Below are 23837 nucleotides of genomic sequence, written 5' to 3' on the forward strand. Positions count from 1 at the left end.
TTAACATGTGAGAGAAAAAAGTCTTCCCTATGGTCCCATATAAGTCAGGAACACTTGCAGTTGTTAGTGGAAAGGAAAAATCAAACAACCAAGCAATATGAGGAATGTTCCAGCTCTTCCAGCTGAAAAGACCAAGAGTAGATTCAGGCATGGCTCTCTGCAGGTGCTCAAATGCTGTTGTCTGGAAAGTCTCATGCCCTTGCAGCCCTGCATTGTGCTGTGTTCGTCCTCAGCAAGGACATGTTGCAAGGCTGGCCCCCAGCCAGTCTGGACTGTCATTTTTACGCTAAGGATCTGCAGCAGAAAAGGAGCACCTTTTCCCCCATGACTCACAATCCTGTGCCCATCTACATAATCCAATCACTGAGACTGAGTGGCTCATGTGCCATCCCTGAAACTGAACCACCTAGACAGGAGTCAGAGGTGTCTCCCCAAAGATACCTCCTGACAAGGAAAGGCAAATGCTAGACAGTCAAAAACAAGGGACCCCACTGCAGATCATACAGGGTAAAATTTAGAGTCTGGTCAGGAACTTACAAAGTAACATGTTGCCATTCAGTAAAAGGACAGTGTAAACCATCAAAACCATCCCAAACTGAGATTAGAGGAGGTAGTGAGTTGCATCAGAGGACAATCCAAGACTTGCATTTCTAAGATTGCTAAGGATTCAGTGGATCCACTGAACCAATCAATCAATGGATGGATCGCTTTGTGATTGGACACTGCAATGCCTCCCTCTCTCCACTGCTGTTAAACTTTTCCATCCTACCATCATCTCTTACCCAGGGGACTGCAAATGTCTCCTGGCCAGCCTCCCTCCTCGCCACTTGTCCTCCTACAATTCATTCTCCAGAGAACAGCCAGTGGAAACATCCATTTACTCAATCAACAAACATCTATTGAGCACCTGGTATGTGTCAGGTACTGGTCAAGAGACAAATAGATTGGTGACCAAATGCATAAACCTCTGTCTTCAGGGAGCTTCTGTTCCAGGAGGGGAGGCAGAAAGAAAACAGCATAAACCAGTAACATATAGGTTATAATAAATGGTGAGAAAATGCAAAATAAATAAATAAATAAATAAATAAATAAATAAATAAAGCAAAGGGGTGTGCATAAAGTATGAAGGTTGTGGGTAGTTTGGAGGGTCCGGGAAGACTTTACTGAGAAAGTGATTTTTTGAACAAAGACTAAAAGGAAGTAGGGAACAGTTATCTGCAGTTATCTGCAGGATGAGCATTCGGAGCAGGGGGAAAGCTAGAGCAGTGTCCAGAGGCAGGAACACTGTAAGCAAGAGTGAGAAGGCCCGTGTGGCTGAAGCAGAACAGAGGGAGACTAGTAAGACATGAGGTCACCCTGAAAGAAAAAGGTGGCCTGATAAATGTTACAGGCTTTAGGGGTCATGAAAAGGACCACACAACAGAGACGAGAGCTGTTGCAGGGTTTTAAGCGAAGTAATGAAACCCGTCTTGTGTTTTAACAGGATCACTTGACAGGGATCGGCTTGAATTAGAACAGTGATAGTCTCAAGGGGTGGGGGGGTTGGTGTTTAAAATGTAAATCTGATTCTATCACACCCTACTTAATTCCCTGCAAAATGAATTTGTCTTATGACACGCAAAACAAAATTGAAACTCTTCTCCAGACCCACAAGGCCCTAGGTCACAAGGATCTTGCCTCCTTTCCAAACTCGTCCCATAGCATTCTCCCCCTCTGGCAGGTGCCCATCCCGTCCTTTCCTTTGCCATACCCTTCCCCCTGGTCTTTATTTGGCGGTCTCCTTCTGTCCTCCAGGTCTTGCCTTAGGTGTTTGTCCTTGACAGGACTTTGGGAGTAGGCTTCTTGGAGTCTTGTTCAATATCCTACTCCCCAGCACCTACAACGGAGTCTAATAAGACATAGTATGTGCTCACTGAGGTCTTGTTAAGTAATTAGACTGCAGATGGATAGCTTTATTTTCCCTTTAACTTCTCAGAAAATAGCACATAGATAGACAGACATACAAGGAGGAAATGACACCACTCATGATGCTTCAATAGGAAACAAGGCACAGCTGTATGGACCACACCACTCTGAATTTATAAAATGCAAACACAATCAGGACCATAGTAAGTACTTCTTTCAGAAGGAGTTATTGTTCTCCTGTCTGAGGCTAATTCTTCCTGCAGCCCTAGTCCATCTCCACAGCCCCATTCCCTACTTCAGATTCTTGCTTATTTATTCATCCTCCTCTTATGTCTCTCTGCTTTCTCACTACCAGTTATGCCTCCAATCTTCTAAACATCCTGAAATCTTCCTTGTTAAAAAAAGTCTCTTTTCTCCCCTTAATTGACCAATTCATCCCTTTTCCCTTTCTTCACGGGAAAACTATTTTCAACTCCTCGTACCTCGTATACTACCCAACCCACCTCAGTCTCACCTCCATTTCATTAAAATAATAAATGAATGAATAATTAACGAAGATGATGATGTTAATTGTAAGGATCAGGATAGATATGAAGGACTGCTTAGCAGGAGGTGGTCAGTATTTCAGTTCCTCTAGCAACTTCCAAAGTTATGCATCATTAGACCATTTCACAGAAAAGAACATGGAGTATCAGAGATACTGAGTACTTTGCCTAGAGAAAAATAATAACCATAGTCAGTAAGAGGAGGTAGAGGGATTAAAACAAAAGTCTATATACCTTCAACAAAACCATTAGTCCGTATTGAAATTTTCATCCCCGAGGGCATCAACAAATTCTAAACAACAATTCTAGTGAATACAACTTATTCTGTTAGCAAGCTGCATCCTAAGTATCAGAAAAGCCTAACTAAGAAGGCTACTTTTTGGGCCTGGGAATGCTTACAAATTTTTCCATACAAATTAATGGTAATTGTTTCATTGCTTTATGCCATTTTGGCTTACAGAAGTTTTCATAGGAACACTCTACTTTTGGATAGCAGGGGAAACCTGTATTGTGGTTCATATTATTAACTCCATAAATTATTATTAATAACAATTATTAATAACTGTTATTTTCACTGAGAATAGTTTTACATTTTACATTTATACATGTATCAGTTTCTTTGCCCACACTGTCTTTTTCCAGCTCAGCCCTTCCTTTTGTGATTACTTTCCTTCTTCCAAAAGTACGGTTTCTAGAAGTCCGTTCAGAGTAGGTCTATTATTAAAGATCTCATTTTTATTTTTTATCACTGGAAAATGTGTCTATTTGCTACTGCTCTTAAGAAATAGTTTTCTTATGTACAATTCTAGTGTGACAGTTATTTCGTTTCATTACTTTGAATGAAAGTGTTCATTATTTTTATTTTCATTTGAGGGGGAACTTATTTTTAAGATTTACTTATTTAATTTTAGAAAGCGAGTGAGAGCACAAGCAGGGGGAGAGGCAGAGCCAGAAAGAGAATCTCAGGCAAACTCCCTGCTGAGTGTGGAGCCCAATGCAGGGCTTGATCTCATGATGCTGAGATCATGACCTAAGCTGAAATCAAGAGCCAGACACAACCAACTGAGCCACCCAGGTGCCCCTTGAGGGGTAATTTTCATGTGATCTTCCATCTTTCATTTCTAATATGAACAGGTCTGTGGTCACTCAAGTTGCTCTTCCTTTCTAGGAAGGTCATTTCTCTTTTCCCCAGGCTGCTTTTAAGTTTCCTTTGTCTTTGACATTCTGCAATTTTGTTACTTTGTGTCTCAGTGTGACTATCTTAATTGCCCTGCTTGGCATTTGTTATGCCTTCTTTATCTGTGGATTCATATCTTTGATTGTAGAAAGTACTCAGCCATGATTTTGCAAAAATTGCTTCTCCTCTGATCTCTTTATTCTCTACTTCTTCGAATTTATTTAGTTATGTATTAGACTTTCTTATTCTTTCCATCATATCTCTTAGTCCATCACTAACATCTCCTATCTCATCTCTTTCTGCTACATTCTGAGTGATTTCTGCAGATTTTGTGCCAGTTCCCCAACTCTTTCTTTGATCCTATTATGCTGTTTAAAAACATGTTTTGCTTTTTCTGCTACTTGTCATTTGAGGGGGTTCATTTTTCATGTGGCTATTAGCCAGAATTTTGTGAAAAACCTGGGTGCCTAAATCGAACATGCTTTCTCCACTTTGGCTCCTCCACAGTTTCTCTGCTTAATTTTCTAGTCTCTGGTTCAGCTCAGCGATTTGGCCACTGCTCCAGGGCTTGGTCTTCTTGCTATGCCGAAGATGGATTTGCCTTTGGGCCAGGTTTGCCTTTCCCATATGTTTACTGTTGCTACTCGAGTAGCAGGTACCTCTTAGAGGAGTTGGGAGTGCTTGGAGATCTTCTGTTCTTCCTATCGAAACAACGAGATTAAAACCTGTGCCTTAAGCATGATGACGTTGCTTCAAATCAGGAGGACTCTTCAGAGGATCTAGTCTACCATCATATCTGTTTCTTGTTTTCCTCCTTGCTTCCTTTTCTTTTTTTAACTTACCTTTTTCATTCTGAAATATCATTTTTCCCCCAAGACTCTTCTGCTACTTCTCTGAATTTTCTTTTTCAGTCATTCTCTCTCACACATCTCCATTTCTCTTCCTCACCCTTTAAAGTATTTAAAGAGTTTTCCAGAATCCCAGTTCTTCTTTCTTAGTTTATCTCGTCCACATCCTTAGACTTCAGCTATAGTTCCAGTATTTCCAGCTCTTCCATCCCTAAGTTACAAATCTGTTTTAAATTACCCTCTCATAACTTCCATTTGGATTTTCCTCACTCAAAATTTTCTAAACTGGCCTTTGATCTCTCCCCTATTTCACCCACAAATCTTGCTTCTCCTCCAGTGTTTCTCGACTTAGTTTTGGAAAACACTGTCTACTACTCACCTAAGCCAGATGGGCCAATTTTAACTCCTAAATATCCCTTAAGTTCTGTCCCATTTCTCTTCAGCTTCCATCCTGACTGCTGCAGTCAGATCACCCTTTCTTCCTGGTCAGTTGCCATCACCTGCTTTTCTTTCTTTTGCCTTCAGACTCACTGCTGAAATTTGCCCTATCCACTACTGCTTTTGTGATCTTTCTGAAATGTAGACATGAACACATCACTCCTCTTTGGATAATCCTTCATTGGCTCCCCCATTAACGCATGGTAAGTACTAGGCTTCCTAATTGGGCATATAAGCCCTCCATGATTGCACTTTAAAAGCTTTTTATTTTTCTGCCTATTTTCCTTTAACCTGCAAGAGGGGGGCCACGAGCAAATCTGTCTCGTTTACTTTGGCATTACTCTAGTACCAAGCCCAGGGCTGACACCTCATAGATAATTACTAAATGGAGATACAGCACCGCCTCATCTCTCATGCTTCTGATTCATGGACCCTTCTTACTAGCCAATCTGGACATTTTTTTGTCAGTGACACAAGTTTGTCCTCCTCTCACAACTCTAGGCTAGTTACTACTTACTCATTTATTTACACAAACACATTAGTTTATCTTGGAATAATTACCAGTAACACTCTAACCTGTACTTAGTAGGTTCTCTGAATGAATAAATGAAAAGAAACTTAGAAGTGTGGCCTATCACTTGACAGGATGAGCACTGGGTGTTATTCTGTATGTTGGCAAATTGAACACCAATAAAAAATAAATTTATAAAAAAAGAAGAAGAAGAAGAAGAAGTGCGGCCTAGGAGGTAACACATACCTGAAGAGTTGACTAATACAAGGGACTGCAATCCAAGAGCAGTCTTCCCCCAGGTGGGACATGCATAAGCAAATACAAGTACAGGCAAACATACATCTTTCTTCTGCCCATCCAAGTCTGCAAACCAGATGGAACGAATCAGAATCTTTTTTTTTTTTTTTTTTTCGAATCAGAATCTTTTGTAGAAATAATCCAAGCAGGCAGCCTGGGTGGCTCCGCGGTTTAGGGCCACCTTCAGCCCAGGGCGTGATCCTGGAGACCCGGGATCGAGTCCCACATGGGCCTCCCTGCATGGGGCCTGCTTCTCCCTCTGCCTGTGTCTCTGCCTCTCTCTCTGTCTCTCATGAATAAATAAATAAAATCTTTAAAAAAAAAGAAATAATCCAAGCAAAACCAAAATCAGAATAGAGGACCAACAAACCAACTTTCTCAAAAAAAAAAAAAAAAATTGGAAAGGTAATCCAGAGTTTCTCCAGTCCCACAGAGAGCACCAGAGACTGCGCAGGCGCTAACTAAGCTGGGCCCCAGGGAGGCGGGGCCTGCAGGACGGGGCGGGGCCTGTCCGGGTGGCCACGCCCCCGTGGGCGGGGTGTAAGCGGGCCGGAAGCGCAGACGCCAGCGCACCCCCGCCGTTTCCTAGGAGACGGAACGCACAGGACGCCAGAGCTTCACACGGGAGCGAAAGAGGTAAGCGGCCGGTGCGGGGCAGGTGATCCCGAGCGGGCCGCGGGGCTGCCACCCTCGGCCGACCCAGCTCGAGCCCGTCCCGCGAGGCCCGCGCGGCATGTGCCCTGGGCGCCCCGTCCTCCCGGGGCCAACCTCCGCCGAGAGAAGGGCCCTGGACTCCGGTAGGGGGAGGGACCGGGAGGGACGGGGAGGGAGGGGGAGGGGGACGGGGGCGGGGCGGGGAGAAGGACCCGGGGCGGAGGCGAAGCGGGGAGCGGGGTAGGGTCCGCCGGCGCCTGCTCGGAGCCGGGCTCCCCGGGTCCCCTGGACCACTTTCCTGCGCCCCTAAAGGATGGGATGGGGTAGGTTCTGGGAGGATGACGGCGGGCATCCCTCAGTCCGAGGGACCCGGGCCCCGACCTCTCGGTTTGGATCCCCCGCCCCCGCCGCTCGCTCTGCTGCCCAGGCGGGAGGGGAAACTACTTTCTGGAGGGAGAAGCTCGGGACTGAGTTCAGAACTACTACAGAATAAAAAAGGAGGGAAAAGAAAGAAGCTGGATGTAGAGATGTCCTCGTTGGTGCATCGCGGGGGACTCCCAGCGGGATCGCGGCGCGGGGTGGCCTGGGGGCGCCCGGCTGGGTCCCGCCAAGCCCCCGGGGACGCCCCCTGTCTGGCGCACCTGCAGGGCCCCGGCCCAAGGGACTGGTACCGGGAGGGCCCTGGCTTGCGGAGAAGAGGAGAGAGAGGGCGTGATGGAAACTTTCCTACTGCTGATAAGACACTTTAAGTTTAGGGGCAGGGAAGTGGGGAACAACGAAACTGATTTTAGGGGCTTTGGAATTTCAATTTTAGAAGAGATTAATTATGTTTAAATAATCACCTTGAATGAGCAGACCATCTGCCCTAATGATAACGAATTTCTTTGAGCCAAAGTAATGGTAGAGGCACAGGCTTTCCTTTCCTTAGGTGGGCAGCCTGGAGGAAGGGAGAAACCACTGCCTCTCCCCCCACCCCAAGGGGCCACTTAACTGCCTGTGCAAAGCTGGCCTTGGGCAAGGATGTTTGATCTCTTCGTTGGGGTGTTTTATTTTATGTTGGTTAATTTTGGAATGATTTGTGAATATCAGCACAAAGCACAATGCTGTTATTTTTTAAATACTGCAATCTTTGCTGTCCCCCTTGTAAAGCTCTCCTTTTCATTTCTGTAAACATATGTCTTGGTTACTTTGAGATCTTTTTTTTTTAATTTTGCTCTTCACACAACTTAGTGGTTTTTAAGATGTATTATTATTATTATGTTTAAACAAACGTTAACGCCAGCGATGGAGTGATATCATTACAGTAGGTTCTACAAAGAAAAGTTGAACATTTCCAGACGTTATCTGTTCAGGGATTGACAGACACAGGTTTTACCCTCCATTTGCCCTCTGTTAATCTTCTTTAATCCTAAATCCCTTTTAGCTGGCAGAGGCTATCGAGAATACAGCTTAAGTTTACAGTAATTGTGCACTTAAATGCACAATAATTGTGCACTTAGATAAAAATAAGAAAACTGTAATGGGAGAGAAGTTATAAGGGTATTTAATATTGGTCTATAATTGAGCCTCTAAATCTCTTAAGTCAAAATATAAGGTTTGTTTAGCTGTAGGAAACTCACTAAATATTGCAGCTTAATAATAGAAAATTTCAAGTTCCTAACAGTTCTGTTAAATTAAGGATCATAGTTGTATTACATTTACTTGTGTTCTGTCTTGTTGCATATATATATATACAAACACACACACACACATATATGGAAATATATATATATAGTTGACCCTTGAGCAATGCAGGGATTAGGCATGTGAGTCTCTGCACAATAAAAAATTCTAGTATAATTTTTGATTCAGCAGAAACCTAACTTAATAACCCACTGTCGACTAGAAACCTTACTGATGACATAAACAGTTAAGTAACACATATTTCATGTATGTATTGTGTACTGTATTCTTCCAATAAAGTAAGCGAGACAAAAGAACCTATTATTAAGAAAATCAGAAAGAAAATACATTTACAGTAGTATTATATGATATTGATTGGAAAAAAATCTGCACATAAGTAGACATGTACAATTCAAACCCATGTTGTTCCAGAGTCAACTGTATAGATGGAAATATTATCATACATAAGAAATCATGTCAATACATCTCCATTTTGCAGAATTTATCATTTGTAGATCAACAAAGAAGAACAAATGTAACCTGTAGAGAAATATTACTGTGAGTGAACTGGGGACCCGTAGGCAGCCTGTGTTTTCTTAACTTGTATCTATTGCTTTTGACTAGTAATTAGTTTAGGACTTGCTATGGTACATCGATTAAAGTAGTTGATCATGTGCCATCAGTGAGGAGATACATGGAAATAATGATTTTTAAAAAAACAACAATTTTTCACCTTGATATCTGTGCCTCTTTACATGAAGCCATTGTCTATATTTTCAGGGAGGATGCAGGGCTTCTAACCCTGGAAAACTATCTGTTTTGTAATTAATATGACTCAAAAGGGGATTTTCTAAAGTTTTTGTTTGGGAGTATAGTATGTAAACTTGTTTTAGGTTAGGTAGGGCTTAAACTGGAGAGATTCTCTAGGAGCCACAAATCAGACCTTTTTAAAATCTATGTCATATCCATGATCTTCATCACTCCACCCGCTGACTGATAAAGCTGAGAGTGGCTGTTCCCTGTGTATTCTTCCTTAAATATTAGTAGACCCTATGCTATAGCCACCCTCACTTAAAACAAACTGTGTTTCCGGTGTTAATTTGGAAAGTGGTTGGTAAGGGTTGGCATGAAGTTTCTACAATTCCCACTCCAAAGGTGGTTGGGTTTCCAGGCCACTGCAGAAAGTCATCAATGAGTGAATGATCTGTAGTAGCGCCAGTATTACTGGGGGTGGCGGTGGTTAATGGTCTTAATAGTGGAAGAAAGCGGTAATTCCACTTTTGGAGGTTAACTCACTGCAGGGTAAAATTTTGACTTTTGTTTCTTGTACCATCTCAACTCTGAATTTCTGTTCCTACCTGGGCTGCTCCCTCTTTCATTTTCTTCTCATGCGATATGTCCTTTTCCAGAATTGCCTATATTACTTCCTGCCTATCAGACCCTCAGTGCTTGTCCTTAATTAGATATTAACATGAAAGAAATGATGATACTGTTGTTTCACTGAATTTCTGAATTAAATTAATTTTCATAAGGGGAGCTTTCCTTAGACTTCATTCTTCCTGTACTCCTACTTATTTTCCCTCCACTGTTTCTGGCCTATTATTGTTACAGTGTCCTGCATATAGTGCCAGATGCAGCCCCAGAGTCCAGTAGGGGTAGGGAGTACCACTTGCAATTTCCATTTGGTCAGTAGCATCTTGGTATTTTAGGGTGAGGAATTAGGTTAGGAATCTTAAGGTGGAGGTAGGGGTGGGCAGCTTTCATGGTGGGGCAGAGACTGCATGGTTTTGAAGCAGAGGTGGGGGTGGGGGTAGTTCCTTTAGCTGTATTAGTGATTAGTAATCACTAAATTTTACTAATACACTAAAGGTAGTTCCTTTAGTGTATTAGTAAAAGCCAGTAAGAATGGATTGTTTAGAAGTTGGGGACTACCCTACCAAACATTAGCAGCCTCAAACCTAATGCAAGGCCTAGACCAATTCCATCATTGATTCTCTGATTGATTATAGATACATGATATTATAGATTATAATACAATGAACACTGTGGCCTCATCGATAAATACATTCTCTGTATTGTTACTTAAGCAGAAGGGATCAGTAAGCCTATAGAGAGGACTTTTCCTTAAAAGGGAGATATATGTCACCTTAAATAAGGTAGCTAGAAAAAAGGTCAGGTGAACTTGTTGACAATAAATTGCAAAATACTGATTTAATAAAATTCTAAATGATAAGAATAAATACATTTTAATCCATTTTTTGTTTAATCATAGCACAGAGTACAAAATAAAAACGCAGGGGTGCCCAGCTGGCTCAGTTGGAAGAGCATGTGACTCTTGATCATGGGGTTATGAGTTCAAGACCCATGTTGTACGTAGAGATGGCTTTAAAAAAAATAAACCACCCTAAAGATCTTTCAAAAATATATTTCCTTATACAGATAAAGGAAAAAATTAAGAAAAGCAAATACAAGTTTGGGTCAGGAACCATGCAGAAGGGGTGTTGACTTCCTTTATATAAATGCCTTAATATTTCAAATCCATGTGTATGTATAATATAATCTTTACATTAAAAGATTACAAAAAACTTCATTTTCAGGCAAATGGGGAATCATTTTCTGGCATCTGCTAAGGCCATTTGCTCAGACTTAAGCTGAGAAAGAACCCCGAAACAGATATGGTATCTATTATTGTGATTTTTCTTTTTTTTTTTTAAGATCCTGGCCACAATTAGCACAGCCTAAATTAATTTACACATGACTTTCAAGAGGGTATTATCTATATAAAGTAAAATAAACGATACCCTAATGCACACTCCTTGTTACTTAAAAGTTCCACAGGTTTCTTCCCACATTCCCTATGGGCAAATACATTCCTGTAAGAGGAAACAACATAGTTTTATTGTCCTTCCCTGCATATTTGCTTCTTCCTCCTGAAGAAGAAGAGGAAGATTTGCTTTTGGAAATCTTAGGTACTTTGACAACTACACTATATCCCTGTGGGTCCTAAATTTCTGCATATAATAATTTCTCTGACTTTATTTTGTGGAAATGAAACAGTGCTACAGTGAAAGAAAAGTAATCTTTGAACGAAGCATCAGATTATAAAAGGCATTTTAGAACAAATGGTGACAAGCATTTTGCTACCATCTGCAACTCAGCATATAGTCTTATAACAGAATGACAGAGATTTTTAAAAGCAATACAAGAATGATAAATTCTAGGTATGAAAATGAGAAGTGGTTCCTTGAAGTGTAGAACTAAGAACAAAGGGATGAAACTATTGAATGTTGTACTGGGGTACACCGTAAAGCCACCCTTTGTTCTGTTTTTCTTTAATTGCAGTAATCAGAACCTACTTGAAACCTGTACCCTTCTAATATATACAGATCCACAATCCTTTATCTGTTGTTTCAAAATTCACAAAGCTCTGAAGAAATGAAAAATTTGAAATAAATTTGTACAACACTGCAACGTAGTGCGACCTGTATTATGTGATGCCGGCGTAGCCTTCATTTATTTTACTGAGTGTCCAGTCTGTACATTTTTCTGCAGCCTCATTAAGGTACTGCTTTGGAGGTGTTCCATAACCTGTGGAATATTCCCTGTATTACTTTTCTAAAATGTACAGATTCCTGGATTCCAGACACATCCAGCCAGGAGTTTCACAAATAAGGGATCATGGGCCAAATTAAATGTAATGTAAAAATTGATTCCAAGAATGGATTTAGTGTAGTTAGTTGTCTGATTTTCCAGTGTCTGATTTGGAATAATATAGATTATGTTCAGTATAGAAAGAATCCTACAAATCATGAAGCCAGTATTTACTGAATATTCATGGGATAAGTAGCATAGCACCATGTAAATGAAGTATTCATAAATGAGTATTATCAGTCTGTTATATGTAGACTGCATTCCAAGGACTACTGACAAACACATTGGTATTTATATTATAATTCTTCCCTGTGCTTAGATTACCAGTAAATTTTTTGAAGAGATTCATTAATGAACATTTTTATTCATTAATAAAAGAGATTCATAAATGAAAGAGATTCACTAGTGAAAATTTTCATTCTTGTTGTTTTTTTTTTTTAATAGGGTGTTCATAAGAATGGAAGCACTGTTTCCTTGCCAGATTCCTTATTGGTATATCTCATGAACCTACATAATCTTGGGGAAGAGCCTGTGTCTAATGATGACAAACCTGTCACCCATGTAGCAACAACCATCTGAGGGGAAGAAACAAAAATAAAGAAGCTTTTAAATTTATATTCAACAAAGCAATCATTTCAGTCAACAACTTCTATTGCATTATTTTTCCACAATGAACCGGTACACAACCATGAGACAGTTGGGGGACGGGACCTATGGGAGTGTGCTGATGGGCAAGAGTAACGAATCCGGAGAGCTGGTGGCCATCAAAAGGTACTGTGTGCGACACTGCCAAGTGTGAAGCTCTGATCTTTCTTTTCCTTTTCTTTAGAAAGTGCTCCAGTTTAGAGCCCCTGCTAGTTTGGCTAATGTGGAATGCCATCCTGGAGAAACACTGCCAGAAAGGAGTTCTGCTTATCCCCATGTATATTGTTTTAGTTTTCTGGTTTGTCCAGCTACATTGATAAATCAAAAAATACAAGTGCTTTGCCTTTTATGCGTAATAAATATGAACCAAAACTGAAGGTAATGTTTGGAAATTTTTTAGAATTTCAAGTTGAGTGCAGAGTAAAGTTTATTAATTCCTAAATACAACAGGCCTCAGAAATCAGATGGTGTTCATAGTATCAAATTGAGTTCTGAAAGGTGTATGGTATTTTCCTAAGCTTACCAATGAGAGAGAATTTATTATTATAAACTTAATTATTTCTTCTTAATCTACAGTATTTGTTATCTGTTGTACATAAACAAATTAACCCAATGCTTAGTGATTTAAAACAAGAACAGACATTTATTAATTCCAGTTTCTGGGGGCCAGGAACTTAGGAGTAGCTTAGCTGGATAGCTGTGGCTCCAGGTCTCTCGTGTGGTGGCAGTCATCTGAAGGCCACCCTGGGCCTGCACGTCCACTTGGAAGGCAGCTCACTGGATTAGTGGACTAGAGCTGCTATAGTGAAAAACCACAGACTGGGTGGCTTACACAGAGACTTACTTCCTCACAGTTCTGGGAGGCTGGAAGTCAGAGATTATATTTTCAGCGGGGGCAGTTTCTTCTGAGGCCTCTTTCTATGGCTTGTAAATGACTATGTTCTTCCTGTGTCCACACAGGATCTTCCCTCTATATCTGGGTCCTAATCTCTTCTTCTTATATAAGGATACCAGTAATATCGGATTAGGACCCACCGTAAAGGCCTCATTTAACCTTAATTAATTCTTTAAAGTCTATCTCTAAATACAGTCAGATACTGGGAGTCACAGCGTCACCATAGGGATTTGGTGGGGGAAATTTTAGTTAATAATAGGCTACTGTGATGAAGTTTAAGCCTCAGACAGTGTGGCTTCAACAGGGGAAATTTACAGAATTAACAATTCTGGAGACTGAAAGTCTAAAATCAAGGTGTCCACAGGCTTGTTCCTTATGAGGATCCATTCTAGTCTCTCTCCTTGGCTTTTATATGGCATTTCCTCCCTGCGTCTCTTCCACACGGTCTTCCTTCCGTGCATATGTCTAGGTCCAAATTTTCCCTTTTTGTAAGGACACCAGTCATATTGGATTAAGGTTCACCCTAATCACTTCATTTTAGCTTCCCTGCCTCTGTAAAAGCCCTTTCTCCTGATAAGGTCACACTCTGAGATGCAAAGGGTTAGGACGTCACCATATAAATTTTTTGGGGGGTGGTGGGGGGCACAGTTTAGCCCACAACACTCACTCACATGGTTGACAAGTGGCCTCTTAACATGGGCCTCTACAGGGAGTTGTTTGAGTCCTCTCAGGACACAGCAGTTGGCTGCAACCAGACTGAGTCCCAGAGACCAATTACTACATCAACCAAATGATGACAATCTAAATTTTTTTTTTATTATTTATGATAGTCACACACACACACACACAGAGAGAGAGAGAGAGAGAGAGAGAGAGAGAGAAAGAGGCAGAGACACAGGCAGAGGGAGAAGCAGGCTCCATGCACCGGGAGCCCGACGTGGGATTCGATCCAGGGTCTCCAGGATCGCGCCCTGGGCCAAAGGCAGGCGCCAAACTGCTGCGCCACCCAGTGATCCCAATGATGACAATCTAAAATTTAAATGCTTTAACAAATGCTGATCAAATGTTAAAGACTTTAAAATATCATGACCTAAAGCATTACAAGGAAATAATTTCATAAAATATTGTTGGTAGCTATTATTCTCAAGTAAATGTATAATGTGCAATAACTGAAATGAAATATTTACCAAATGGGCCTAGTAAAATTCAATACCCACCCATGACTGGGGAGAAGAAAGCACTTAGCAAATATGAATAAAAAGAAACTAACCTGATAAGTCTCATACAATTCATCATCTTTATGGTGAAATACTAGAAGTACTGCTAGTAAAGTTGGTTTTAAGACCATACTGCCTGCTATATTGCTACTAATTAAGATTGGTTTGGTGATCTTAATTAATTAATGCAATAAGAGAAAAAAAAGTGAGGCATCAGTATATGCCAAAATGAGATGAAATCATCCTTATTTAGATTAAATAATTGTATAAGCTCACACAAATACTTCATTATGCATAAATAAATTTATACATATAAATATTTTTAGTATATGTGCTGCTGAAGCAAGTACTATATAAAATATTTTTTTTTAAATTTTTATTTATTTATGATAGTCACAGAGAGAGAGAGAGAGAGAGAGGCAGAGACACAGGCAGAGGGAGAAGCAGGCTCCATGCACCGGGAGCCCGACATGGGATTCGATCCTGGGTCTCCGGGATCGCGCCCCAGGCCAAAGGCAGGCGCCAAACCGCTGCGCCACCCAGGGATCCCTATAAAATATTTTTAAAGAACTGGAGAGATACACATACAGTTCATGAAAGCTGTGTCTTCTGTGGGAGGTGGTAAAAAAATGAGAATGAGGTTAGATCTGCTGGAATCATGTAAGGTTATTACCATTGTTCTGTTTTATTTAACAAAATGGCCATCATTCCTGTGGGTGGCAAAATCATGTGTTTTACTGGTTCGTTTCATAAAATAGGGAATCGAGCCTTACCTGGGTAGATCTAGATAAAGCCTTGAAAGCCCTGAGAAGTTAAATAAATTGACAGCTGGGAAGAGGCCATAAGCATAACTTAGGAATGCTTTGGTGTATGAAAAAAAAAAACAAAACCTAACCAAAAGTAACTTAGGTAGGGATTTACTTTACTTACATAATAAAAAGTCTCAAGGTGGGCAGCCCAGGGCTGGTACCTTGTCCATGCTGTTTTCACAGACCTAAGTTCTCTTCAAAACATAGCTGCCTCACCACTCTCCAGAAGGCTTCTGGTTACTTCTCATTGGCCGCAAGTGTGTCTCAGAGCACACCTGGCTAGAAGGGGGGCTGGGAATCTGAGTACTTAGCTGGGTATTATGTATCTCCGTAGAAAAACTGAGCTGTGACAGTAAAGAGGAAGAGTAGTTTTTGGATAATCAACTCCCAGTGTCCACCACATTCAATATCTACTATGTGCTAGATAATGTTCCTTTTTTTTTTAAAAAAAAAAAAAGATGTTATTTATTCATGAGAGACAGAAAGAGAGAGAGAGAGAGTCAGAGACAAAGGCAGAGGGAGAAGCAGGCTCCATGCAGGGAGCTCGACGTGGGACTTGATCCCGGGTCTCCAGAATCATACCCTCGGCTGAAGGCAGCGCTAAACCTCTGAGCCACCCGGGCTGCCCTAGATAGTGTTCCTAACTTAAGTAAGGACACAGCAAAAATGAATGTGAAGGGGAAGAGTCATGTGGAAGGCTTGAAAAAATTTCAAATGTTCACTCAAAATATAATTGTTAAGCTCCTGCTATGCTGGTGCTCAGGACAAAATGGGAATGAGATAGATGAGTTACACTGTAGTGAGGAAAACCAACAAATTAAACACATTACAATATAAAATGTGATAAGTCCAATGATGGAGGAATAATGGGTCACAGGGAAACAGAGAAGTGATGCTGAAGAAGTATGCTGGAAGGCTTCCCATAGAAAGGGAGATTCCAAGAATCAGAAAAAAAAAAATCAGGAAAAAAGGAGGCAGGGGCACCTGGGTGGCTCAGTTGGTTGAGTGTCCGACTCTTGGTTTCAGCTCAGGTCATGATCTCAGGGTCGCAGGATCAAGGCCCGAGTTAGGCTCCACACTGAGCACAGGGTCTGCCTTAGATTCTCTTTCTCCCTTTGCCCATCCCCCACCCCTGCCACTTTTGCTTTCTCTCTCTCTCTCAAATAAATAAATAGATAAATAAGATCTTTAAATTTTTTTTTGAAAAAGAGAAAAGAGAGAAGAATGCTTTAAGAAGCAAGCATAATATGTATGAAGGCTTAGAGGTGAAAGAACATGAATGCTTATGTAGGGCTGCATAACTGCAAGAAGCATAGGTGGCTGGAGTGTAGATTCAGAGTGGGGCAGAGGAGAGACATGAAGCTCAAGGGTGATGTCATAAAGCCAGATTAAGGATATCTTAACTAGAAGGTGATGGAGGACTTTAAGCAGGAGAGTTGATGTGATCAAATATTGCTTCAGAATGGATCCCTTTAGCAAAAGAGTGGATACTGGATCAAAGGTGACCAGTCAGGAGACTGGTGCAGTCATCTTGGTTAGAGGTGGTAGTGACCTGATCAAGGAAGACAGCATTGGGTATGGATGTATGGGCTCTATAGTGATTGGGTTTAGGGGGAAAGGAATAAAGTGTGTGCAAGAGCCTAGGCTAATTCCTGGGATTCTTAAATGTGTAGTGGTAGTGCCATTCACTATGACAGGGGAAATCACAGGCTTAGGGGTAAAGCTGGGTTCACCTTTGGATATAATGACTTTAAGATGCCTACAGGTAACTGAATATTTGCATTAGTATGGGTCTGGGCTGGCCATTTGGGAATTGTTAGTCTACGGAAACTAATTGAAGATATACAGAAGGAGAAGAAAAGAGGTTTTCATATGGAACACTAAGGAATCCCAGCATATAAAGTGTGGGCCTTGGAAGAGGGGCTCACAGAGAAGACTGAAAGGGAGCCACCAGAGAAGTAGGGAGAAAACCACGAGAGTGTAGGAAACATCTGGACCCAAAGGAAAAATAAAAGAAGTGCTCAACTAGAGACAACTAATAACTAATGACTGAAAAGCATCCAGATTAGTTAGGAATGTTTCTTGCTTACTGTAAGTGACAAATATGTAAATTAATATCAAGTGACAGAAACAGTAGCTTAAATAAGTAGATTACTTTTCTTCCATCTCAGGAAGTCTGGATTTGATGATTCCAGTGCTCTTTCAAAAGGGTTCAACTGCGTACTGAATCTAGGCCTCTTCTATCCCCTTCATGCTAAGCTATTAGCACTTCTTTGTCCTCAAACGTGTCACTTAATGGCCACATTATGACTACTTCACTTCTGGGCATTACATCTATGTTCCAGGATGGGAAGAAGGGAGAATAATACCAGCAAACTCTTCTCTCAAGTTCTAAGTAAATTTGTTTCCCAGAGGCCCCCAAATGACTTCCCCTTAACATCTTATTGGCTAGAAATGGATCACGTGGTCTCCCTTCAGTAGGAAAGAGGCTAGGGGGTGAGAATCTACTCTTCTAGCTTCTGTAGTAGGAGGAAAAAGGGAGGATAGAAGTGGCTTTCTGGTATCCAAACAAATATTGGTGTTCTTTGGATTTGGAGAACATGACATTAGTGGCTATGATGACATTTTTTTTTCTAGTGAAATAGAGGTGGAGATAAGCCAAATTGCAATAGGGCAAGGAGTAGTAAAAAGTGGGGTAGAGGCACTGAACGGATAGTCATGGAGTACATGTCACCTAGTAGCTAAAAAAGTCATAGAAGGCTTTTCTCAGTAAGAATCCCCCTGATAATATATGGGATGAATACTAATGGAACACTAAGAATACTACAGGGAGTACAGGCCACTGGGGGCATGTACATGACTTTCCTTCCTGCCTTCACCCAGCTGTACAGAGAGCAGAGACTGAAGAAAGTCAGGGTAGGAGGGGCAGAAGGTTGGGAGAGGAGGACATCAGAATATGTAGGTGTTATCGAGGAGACAGTGGTGGGAAGGCTGATCATGAGATCCAAGCTGGAGGAGAAGGCACGCAGAGCCAAGTGTGGAACAAGTGAGCATATACAGCACATCCAGTGGTAATGATAGTAAAAGGATAGGAGGCAGAGTGTAAAGTTTCAAAGGCTGAGATCTTATTTTTTTTTATTTTTTATTTTATTTTTTTAATTTTATTTTATGATAGTCACACAGAGAGAGAGAGAGGCAGAGACACAGGCAGAGGGAGAAGCAGGCTCCATGCACCGGGAGCCCGATATGGGATTCGATCCCAGGTCTCCAGGATCGTGCCCTGGGCCAAAGGCAGGCGCCAAACCGCTGTGCCACCCAGGGATCCCAAAGGCTGAGATCTTAGAGGGTGGAACCATTTCTCACGATAGCAGGGTGCTTATGAGAGACTGTGGCATCATAGAAATGAACAGCTCTTTGGAGTTAAGAACTGTGAAGCCAGGCTACTGGCAGGGTTATCAATATGAATGGTCACTCTAGCTATTACTCCTAAAATTCTGGACAAGACATAATCTTAGGATAGTTTTTGACCCTATTTTGCCTGTAAGGGTCATAATGGCTCTTGCATTGGCTCAAATGGCTATGCCATTTCTCTTAGGACTGATGCAAAGCAATAAATTCAACTTGAGATACTAGACCCCTTATATTCCATTTTCCGTGTATCCCTTTTTGTTACTGAAACAGTCTATATCCCATAATATCCAGTTAGGACCATCATCTTGTGCTTCACTGTAGAAAAATTTAGGCACTGCAAATTTAGGCCACAAATATTGTAGGTATACAATATCCATCCACGTTGGATTAAAACTCTAAATAAATTCCGTGTTGAATACATTTTATGTAGCAGATGGAGGAGTTGCCTATCTTTAATCTTCAAAGTGGGTAATAAGCATGTTCTCTTGAAGGGAAATGGATTATCTGGAAGAAGGTATTCTTCATTCTGAAACCCTTTTATTTTTTTAAATTTTTTTTTCTGAAACCCTTTTAAATAGAAGAATCAGGAGTTGGATGTTGGGGGGGGTGGCTATTAGATTAGACAATTAAGAACAATGTTTGAGTTGTGAAGTGGAGGAGAGTCTGAGTGCTAGCACAGTATGGAGACGGCCAGGAAAAAAGGTGTGGCTTGGCAGCTGGTAGATGTTGGACAGAGTTGATGTAATTTGAGACGTGAACATGGGAAGAAAGTCTGTACTTGATCAGTAAGCAGAGGGCAAGGCTTTTGAGCAATCTTTAAATCCCATCGAACTGGCTAGAATGAGCTGGTGGGTGAGTGGTTAGATGCTGAGAGGACACTATAAGGAACAAGATAAAAGGTACCTTTTTGAAAATTTCCCTTGGGAAAATTTTAATTCCTATCACTGGCAAGAAACCTTGTACTATCTGCTGTCATTGAAAAGCAGTAACATAATTCATTCTAGTGTATGGTAGTAAGATCCTCTTATCTCATTAAATTTAAAATATGTATTAAGTATTTTACTTAATTAGAAGGCGATTCTATTTTCGAGGGTCTCCAGTTTGTGGGATGGTTCCTCATGTGAGTCCATCTGTGAGTATAGAAATTCATCCAGTCATTTAGTAAATATTTATTAAGCACTTACTGAATGCCAAAAACTGATCTAGGCATGTGGGGGTATCTTCAAGGAGCTTTAATCTGAGGAAAGGGTAGGACTGAACATAATAAGTAACTACTGTATAGTGTAAATAATTATTGTATCGTATAAAAATAACTATTATATAGTATGTTAGAAGTGGTAAGTGCTGTGGAGAAAAAGAGCAGAAACACTGACCTAGTAGTAGGTCATCCTTTCTTTAGATGAGTAGCTGGGAATAGTCAGGCAAATTAGCCCAGGGCATTAATAATAAAGATCAGCCTGAAATGGTCTTTTATTTCTTTGCCCAGCCAGCTCTTTCTAGCTCTGTCTGGTGGAAATTTTTGTTTTTCCAGTCTTTTGGCTTTTTACTTGCTGGTACATTCTATCTTTCAGGTCTCAGCTGACATATATTGCCTTATCAAAAAGGCAGGACCATTAAATTGTTAAGAGTCCCTTATCTCCTGGTCCTTAAACTAATTTGTCTGTTTTGTGTTAACTAGTCTAAAACCTATTTCGTGTTAGTTGGGAGGTGCCATGGTAACCATCTCTGGTTCTGGTTTGTGCATTGCCCTGGCACATAGTAGGTTTTGAATGAATGAATAAATGAAAGTGCAAAAAGGCAGGGGATCTAAAAGGAAGCACCTTTTCTTATCTATTCTACCAAATTGCTTTAATTTCTTAAATTCTTCACACTGGTTGAAGAAATTGGATAATTTCAGTATTTGTTGCATATAGATACACGCATTGCCTTAGGGTGCTATTGATGAGAAATAGTAATTGCTGGAAAGAAAGGAGCATATTAGAATATGTGGATGTAGCTAATACAGATCTTCAAATAGAATAAAAATTTCAACTTGTACTAAATTGGAAAAGAACTTGACTAGTCTTTCAAACAGATTTTTGAAAATTTTATAATTTTTACACATATAACACAGATTATATGTGCAGTTTTTGGATGGATTTGATCATTTTCTTAAATTTCTTTTATATATTTGAACTGACTTTAAATTTATCATTGTGCTATATTTACCTTATCATTTTAGTGAGATATTTATAAATGTATAGCATGTGAAGTAGTCCGTAAACCATCAATTTCTTCAACCTTCATAAATTTCTAGCACCTTAATAAGTATAAATGAAATCCTGATTCACTAAGGATATTTTAGAAATAATAGCAGTGATACTCTTCATGTCTTATTGTAGCTGATCATAGATACTGGTAAAAACAAGAACATCCAGTATTTACTGAGCGCTGAACTCTAGGCAGTTTGCAAGAGGCTTTTCATACGCAGTAGTTTCTACTTTGTAAGTATGGAATTAGAGATACAGAATGGTCAATGGGTAACCTGTGCAAGGTCACACAATCAGTGAGTCACTAGATTCAGTCACTGAATCGAGCAGGGCAGTTCAGCAGCCCACATTCTTAACTACCATGGCATGCTGCCAATTCTTTGTGCCACCATTCCTTTACTCATTTCCTTACCCTTGTGTATTATACTCTTGTTGGGGCTCTGAATAATTTCTATAGGAATTTAATCAATAAAGATCACTTTTAGCTTCCTGAGAATCTTCTAGAACATCTCAATTAGGTGATTACACTGCTAAATGAAAACAGTAGGGCATGTAGGGGCTTTATTTATTTTTAAGATATATTTACTCATTTGAGAGAGTGTGCACGTGAGTGAGAGGAGCGGCAGAAAGAGATGGAGAGAACCTCAAGCAGACTCCCACTGAGCATGCAGCCTGAGGCAGTGTTTGATCCCAGGACCCTGAGATCATGAACTGAGCTGAAATCATGAATCAGATGCTTAACTGACTGAGCCACCCAGGTGCCCCTAGAGTCCTTATTTTCATAATCCAAATTACAAATCCTTATAATTTCTACTCAAAGAAACATCTCTTAGAACATAAATCTTTTTTGTCTCTCATTTTGCATGGTGACTAAATATCTCACAAAAAGTACAACCTTTATCTGTGGCATATATGCTGGAATTATTTTGTTACTTTTATTACTTTTGGTATATTTATCTCTAATGGTAACATTGAGAGATAGAGGAGGGAAAACAAAGAACAAAATTCAAGAAAGCAACCTTCTAAATGGGAGAAGATATTTGCAAATAATATATTTGATGAGAGATTAACATCTAAAATATATAAAGAACTTGGGCAGCCCAGGTGGCTTAGTGGTGGTTTAGCTAGCGCTGCCTTCAGCCCAAGGCATGATCCTGGAGACCTGGGATCAAGTCCCACATCAGGCTCCATGCATGGAACCTGCTTCTCCCTCTGCCTGTGTCTCTGCCTCTCTCTGTGTGTCTCTCATGAATAAATAAATAAAAATCTTTAAATAAAATAAAATAAAATATATAAAGAACTTATACAACTCAATACCAAAAAACCAAATAATCCAATTAAAAAGTAGATGAGGACCTGCATAGACATTTTTCCAAAGAAAAAATACAGATGACCAATTGCCACATGAAAAGTTGCTTAGTGTCACTAATCATCAGGAAAATTCAAATCAAATATACAATGAGATATCACCTCACATTTGTCAGAATGACTAAAATCAAAAAGATAAGAAAGAGCAAGTGTTGGTAAGGATGTGGAGAAAATGGAACCCTTGTACATTGTTGGTAGGAATGTAAACTGGTACAATCATTGTGGAAAATAGTATGGAGGTTCCTCAAAAAATTAAAAATAGAATTCCCTTGATCTAGGTATTCCATTACTGGGTATTTACCCCCCTAAACCCCCCTAATCTGACAAGATATATGCATCCCTGTTTACTGCAGCATTATTTACAATAACCAAGATATGAAAACAACTCAAGTATCCATTGATAAATGAATGGATAAAGAAGATCTGGCGTGTATATATATACATAGATGTGTGTATGTGTGTATATGAATATTACTCAGCCATCAAAAAGAATGAAATCTTGCTATTTGGAATGACATGGATGGAGCTAGAGAGTATTATGCTAAGTGAAATAAGGCAGTCAGAGAAAGATAAATACCACATGTGATTTTACTCATATGTAGAATTTAAGAAACAAAACAAGCAGAGGGAGGAAAAAAGAGAGGTGGGGGCAAACCTGAAAACTCTTAACTATAAAGAACAAACTGATGGTGACCAGGGCGGAGGTGGGGTGTGTGTGAAATAGGTGATGGGGAGGGCACTTGTTGTGATGAGCACTTGGTGTTGTATGGATGTGTTGAACCACTATACTGCACAACTGAAACTAATATGACACTATATGTTAACTAACTTTTTTTAAAATTTTTATTTATTTATGATAGTCACACACACAGAGAGAGAGAGAGGCAGAGACACAGGCAGAGGGAGAGGAGAAGCAGGCTCCATGCACCGGGAGCCCGACGTGGGATTCAATCCTGGGTCTCCAGAATCACGCCCTGGGCCAAAGGCAGGCGCCAAACTGCTGCACCACCCAGGGATCCCCCTTAACTAACTTAATATAAATAAAAACTTAAAAAGGATGAAGAAGATGTATATATACACAATGGAATATTACTCAGCTATAAAAAAGAATGAAATCTTACCATTTATTAGAACATGGATGGGCCTAGAGAGTACTATGATGCTAAGTAAAGTAAGTCAGAGAGGAACAAATACATGAAATATGTTTTCAGGGCAGCCCTGGTGGCGCAGTGGTTTGGCGCCGCTTGCAGCCTAGGGTGTGATCCTGGAGACCCGGGATCGAGTCCCACATCGGGCTCCCTGCATGGAGCCTGCTTCTCCCTCTGCCTGTGTCTCTGCCTCTCTCTCTCTGTGTCTATGAATAAATAAATAAAATCTTAAAAAATAAAATAAAACCTTAAAAAAAGGAAGTATGTTTTCATGTATATGTGGAATCTAAAAGAAAATTTAAAAAAAATAAAAAAACATGCTCCTAAAATTAGAGAACAAACTAGTTGTTGCAAGTTGAAGGAGTAGATGAGAGAAATAGAAAGGGATTAAGAGGTATAAAATTGTA

General features: G+C 40.3%; 1 protein-coding gene across 1 annotated transcript in view; it reads left to right on the plus strand.

Moving 5' to 3' along the window:
• Positions 1-6300: 6300 nt before the first annotated feature.
• The window catches only part of MAK (male germ cell associated kinase), a 57827-nt gene continuing 40290 nt past the window's right edge, over positions 6301-23837 (plus strand). Inside the window, exons 1-2 of the mRNA XM_055322383.1 lie at positions 6301-6357; positions 12133-12459. Coding sequence (XP_055178358.1) covers positions 12359-12459 — 101 coding nt within the window. The 5' untranslated portion in view covers positions 6301-6357; positions 12133-12358. The remainder of the gene's footprint in view (positions 6358-12132; positions 12460-23837) is intronic.

Source organism: Nyctereutes procyonoides, unplaced genomic scaffold (assembly GCF_905146905.1).
Source record: "Nyctereutes procyonoides isolate TBG_1078 unplaced genomic scaffold, NYPRO_anot_genome, whole genome shotgun sequence".
Taxonomy (NCBI): domain Eukaryota; kingdom Metazoa; phylum Chordata; class Mammalia; order Carnivora; family Canidae; genus Nyctereutes; species Nyctereutes procyonoides.